The sequence below is a fragment of the Triticum aestivum genome, chromosome 5A (assembly GCF_018294505.1).
Source record: "Triticum aestivum cultivar Chinese Spring chromosome 5A, IWGSC CS RefSeq v2.1, whole genome shotgun sequence".
Classification (NCBI taxonomy): Eukaryota; Viridiplantae; Streptophyta; class Magnoliopsida; order Poales; family Poaceae; genus Triticum; species Triticum aestivum.
Genome location: NC_057806.1, coordinates 642,672,489 through 642,677,705, shown reverse-complemented (window position 1 = coordinate 642,677,705; position 5,217 = coordinate 642,672,489). Strand labels below are relative to the sequence as shown.

At 48.5% G+C, this 5,217-nt stretch overlaps 1 protein-coding gene across 1 annotated transcript; it reads left to right on the top strand.

The window, feature by feature from the left end:
• Nucleotides 1-1,257: 1,257 nt before the first annotated feature.
• LOC123108138 (GDSL esterase/lipase At5g55050) lies at nucleotides 1,258-3,218 on the top strand. Its single transcript, XM_044529979.1, has 2 exons — nucleotides 1,258-1,587; nucleotides 2,231-3,218. The coding sequence occupies exons 1-2, from the start codon at nucleotides 1,347-1,349 to the stop codon at nucleotides 3,058-3,060; spliced, it is 1,071 nt and encodes a 356-aa protein (XP_044385914.1). The 5' UTR covers nucleotides 1,258-1,346; the 3' UTR covers nucleotides 3,061-3,218.
• Nucleotides 3,219-5,217: the final 1,999 nt, after the last annotated feature.

Below are 5,217 nucleotides of genomic sequence, written 5' to 3'. Positions count from 1 at the left end.
GCTAGCCGGGGTGGATGGGGTTGATGATCAAGATGGAACCTAGGAAACATCAGTGACTCTCAACAAAACTCTCTTAAGGAGACCCCTGTTCTCAGCTCTCGCTTGTTGGGTGATCTTAAAGTTTAGTCTGCTCCATTGTGCCCAAAAGAACGATACCACACGAATCAACATGCCCTTCACAAATATGATGTCAGCATGCCAGACAACAAAACCCCTATCCATGTTAGCTCTATCGGCAATAGAGAAATACAATAGGAGCAGTTGACGCACCTCAAGGAATGATTAAGAGCCATCAGCCATTAGAAACTCTAGTGATGACAACCATACCCAAAATAGAAATCCACGAGAGATACCAGAAACCCCTACTAGAGTGCCACCCACACTAGAAAAACACGACATGCAAGAGCAAACCATGCGACATAGTGAACAAAAAAACACCGACGAAAACGCACCCGACCCAGTGACCCCAAAAAGCACACAAGGAAGTGGTGACACCCGGGGAGTTGACACCACTTGATGACACCTAGGAAACCGGCCTCATGGCACTCTTTTGTTTCTTTCTCTCTTTTTTTTTTGTCCTTCTGTGTAATTCGTCCTTCTTCATTTCGTTCATGTGGACACTTACCCTCGACGGAGAGAGACATGCCGCGTACGCTGGTTATAAATAAAAATCATATGCCTTTGAAATGAAAATCATACATGTGAACACTTATGAACATGTGGCACTCGCCGAGCTAGCACCAGTCGATGACGCCTACGGAACTTCAGGGCACCCCTCATCCGTTTCGTTCATGTGAACACTTACCCTCGAGAGAGAGAGACGCGCCGCTTACGCGGATCATAAACAAAAACCATCCATCTTTCAAAAAACAGTGCTATCATAGTACAGTACATGTGAACACTTACACCCGGGAGAGACAGAGAGAGGCGCGGGCACGCCAGACCATGGAAAGGGAACCGGACGGAGACCCGTCCCATACGATCGTTCGTCATTTTGGCCGTTTGTTTATGTGATCGCCCTGCCGTCTTCTCCACACCACAGAGCACATACACACGCTGGAACAAACGTACGCACTCCTCTGCCGCGCGCGCTCTTTTTCAGTACACACATGTAGAAGCAGAATGTTTTATCCTCCATTTCAGAAAAAAAGAATGTTTTATCCCTCCCGTGGTTGAACGCTTGCTTCCACTCGATCCTGTGCGGCCTATATAAATTGCCGTCAGCCGAACCTCCTGAACTCAACTCATTGTCTAGTGTGAGAAGATAAGGAGTAGTACGAGTGCAAAACACAAACCGCGTTAGCTGCTCGGAGTAACACTTGTTTGTTCGTCTGAGCTACCTAGCAATGGCGGTTGCCAGTGTAGTCGCTTGTTGCTCCCTGGTTATCATGGCTCTCATGGCCGCGGCAGCGACGGCGGGGTCCGTGCCGGCGGTGTACGTGTTCGGCGACTCGCTGGCGGACGTCGGGAATAACAACCACCTGCTGACGCTGCTCAAGGCAGACTTCTCGCACAACGGCATGGACTACGCGGGGGGAAAGGCCACCGGCCGCTTCAGCAACGGCAAGAACTCGGCAGACTTCCTCGGTGAGTTGCCTACTCATATTACCATCCATTCTTCATTTGCCTGATGCCACGGCCCGAGCTAGGTTAGTTACTATGGTTGTTAACAAAAGCGTTACCAGATTTAGATTACATAAATGATATAGGTTCGATCCGCAAGTTCTTCTGCTTATGCAAAAAAAAAGGAAGAAGAAGAGGAAGAAATCTGCACTATTCCCAGCAGCTACGCTGCATTCACGGGCGAAGATAATTTAGTATTTTAGGCGGTCCATATTCCTCACTCACAATTTGACTTGAGAACGACTTTTCGCTATATATGAATATATCCAAGTTGTAGCAACTGTGACTTGGCCAGTTGGAGAAGGCATTGACTGATAGAGAACTTCAACTTCACTGCACATAGTATATACCTAGAGATTTGGCGGCCATAAGAAATTATGTATTCTTGTAGACGTACGTTGTTATCTTGGCCATGTCTTTCAACCCAACCAAAGAATGCAACGTAGTTGTCCCGAGCTAGCAATTGGTGAGTGAAGTCAAAGTTGTTCCCATGCAACATCTCCCTACACGTGTAGTAGTGTACGTTCTCACGGTTCTAATCCGGAGGACTGCAGCTAGTTTTGATGTTGATGTATGCTGATTGTGAGTTTGATGTTGATGCATGCAGCCGACAAGCTCGGGTTGGCGACCTCGCCACCGTACCTGGCCCTGTCCTCGAGCAGCAACGCCAACTACGTCAACGGCGTCAGCTTCGCCTCCGGTGGCGCAGGAGTCTCCAACGCCACGAACAAGAACCAGTGCATCACCTTGGACAAGCAGATCGAGTACTACTCCGGCGTGTACTCCTCCCTGGCGCGCAGCCTCGGGCAGGCCAAGGCGGCGACCCACCTGGCCAGGTCCATCTTCGCCATCACCATCGGCAGCAACGACATCATCCACTACGCCAAGGCCAACAACGCCGCCACACCCTCCCAGCAGCAGCAGTACGTCGCCGCGCTCATCCAGTCCCTCTCCGGCCAGCTGCAGAGCCTCTACAACCTCGGCGCGCGCAAGGTGCTGTTCCTCGGCACGGGCCCCGTGGGCTGCACCCCGTCGCTGCGGGAGATGAGCTCCGCCAAGGTCTGCAACGCCGTGGGAAACGCCATGGCCGTGCAGTACAACAAAGCGGCCGAGGGCGTGCTGAGCGGCATGGCCGCGAAGTACACGGACCTGCACTACGCGCTCTTCGACTCCTCCGCCGCGCTGCTCCGGTACATCAACCAGCCGGCGGAGTACGGGTTCGTTGAGGCCAAGGCGGCGTGCTGCGGCCTCGGGGACATGAACGCCAAGATCGCCTGCACCCCGCTCAGCAGCTACTGCGCCAACAGGTCGGACCACGTCTTCTGGGACTTCTACCACCCCACGGAGGCCACCGCGCAGAAGCTCACCGCCACCGCCTTCGACGGATCCGCGCCCTTCATCTTCCCGATCAACGTCAGGCAGCTCAGCGCCATATAGAACTGTACGTTGACCACTAGCTAGATTCATCATCCGCGCTAAATACAGATTGTGTCCACATGTACGAAATGTATAGAAAAAATATATTAAATCTACCATTCTTAGGGCCTGTTCTGCAGCGCCCCAGCTTCTGCAAAACTTCTCAAATCTGACTTCTCGCGTGGCTTCTCGCTTCTGGTGGCGATTTGGAAATCGTTCGGCAGCGTGAGCTTCTGAAGTTAGCGTTTTGGAGTGGGCTGAGAGCCCAAGTGGCTGTGAAAGAGGGATGGGCCTGGTCGGATTGGTGGGTGTGGACGTTATTTTCAGCCCATGTGGCAGGTTGGCTGGTGAATCGTTATGTTCGCTCGTGACGTTTTCCTCATACCGGTTCGATTGTTCACTTGGTGGTGGCATTGCTTTGTAATTTCACCCAACTCTGTCTTCTCTGTTTTCTGGGAGCTGGCAAATGCTATAGCTTCGGAAACTCCTCAGTTTTTGCACGTAGACGCCCGCCAGCTTCTCAGATTTCGACTCCGTGAAGCTAGAGCGTTTGGCTCAGCTTCATACGTGGAGTTGACGAAGCTGGGAGCTGGAGCGTTGCAGAACAGGCCCTTAAGAAGTTGCTCCTCACTACTTTCTATTCTCTCATCATGCACACCAGTGACGGAGCCAGAACTTTTGTAGAGCCTGGGCAAGCTTGAACCTAAGTGCCTAATTTGGAAATCAAGTATTTTGATACACAATATATAAAATAGCCCCAAATAAGAATGAAGTAACAATATAAACATGATAGTCATGCAAATGTAATTTTGAAGTGAACTACTATATGATATATCAACATTCAATTTTATAACAGTTCGTCAAGTGTGACACTCGGCATACCCCATTTTGATAAAGAGAGCTTCGTCGAGTTCCTTTTCTCAGATACTCGGCAGTCTTTACCGAGTGCTAAAATGAGGTACTTAACAAAGTTAACCAGACTGCCTTTGGAGGGCACAACGTGTCCTTGACGTTTGCCGAGTGCTGCCTTTGGCAAAACGTTCGAGCGTTTCTCTAGTCCTCTCTCGGCGACACTCGGGAAACAACTTTTGGTAGGGCTGCCCAGGTCATGCCATGTATCACCCTTTGTCGACTGTTCTCGAGAAGGCTCTCGCCAAACCATCCTAGAAGCTACTAGATACCGTCGCGTGACAACCTAAGTCATAAAACAAGACCACACATAGAACAAAATAGAGAGTTTATTCCAACAAAAAATAGACATGAACAAAATACAGTAGCAGATCAATTTGGCTATGTATAGTCGTGTAGAGGGTACCACTACACTATGGCTACACCAAGGTCTACCAAGTATAGAGAAACTTTTGCCTCGTGAAGGTAGCCCTATATTGATGGAATAAAACTTTATTACCTCACAAAAAAACAAGGCCACAAATAGAACTAAATTTGCCATGTTATCAGTAAAAGTATAGCTACATAAATTAGCATCCAAACATCCTAGAAGATACCACTCCCTCTAGTGATCTAAACGCTCTTATATTTCTTTTTATGGAGTACAAGATAAAATAATGATTTTTTAATTCACATAAATTAAGTGTTTTGATTTGTGAATTTACTCAAAATAGAGAGCTTGTAAGAAAAGAGGAAGACATGTAAAATATACCCTACCGCCTGACCTCATAAATTAATTTAAGTCCTAAATATATCAATCTTTAAATTAGTTAGCAAAATCTTACTACATAATCAGGAGAAAGGGGACAAGACGACGAGTAGTTGAGGATGTAAATCGTGCCGGGCGCTAGCTCCGCCACTGATGCACACTGTCCACATCAATAATGTACCATGTCATTTACTATGCGAGAAAGCTAAATTCCTACCGACGTGGACGACGTGTGTGAGAAGAATCCTGCATGCGGATACTGCGCGTCAGGCGTGGACGACGTGTGCGAGAAACTCGGAATCCTGCATTAATGACTGCGGCAGGAGTCGAACTCCAGACCACAAGGCCATTCACGGGGGAGCAAACCACCTGGTCAATGCACGGGTTTCCGTTGAAATCAAGCATCGTATTGTACTTATATCCACACCTAAGGCTGGTCACAATGGGAAGAAACTTAGGAGTAACATCACACACTTCAATACAATTTTGCTTATGTGGCACATATTTAATGAAAAGAGAGG

What these genes read in the sequence shown, in the direction of transcription:
- LOC123108138 (XM_044529979.1), top strand. Translation starts at nt 1,347, where the DNA reads ATGGCGGTTGCCAGTGTAGTCGCTTGTTGCTCCCTGGTTATCATGGCT. An exon ending in GAACTCGGCAGACTTCCTCG is followed by an intron (nt 1,588 to 2,230) that starts GTGAGTTGCCTA and finishes TGATGCATGCAG; the next exon opens with CCGACAAGCTCGGGTTGGCG.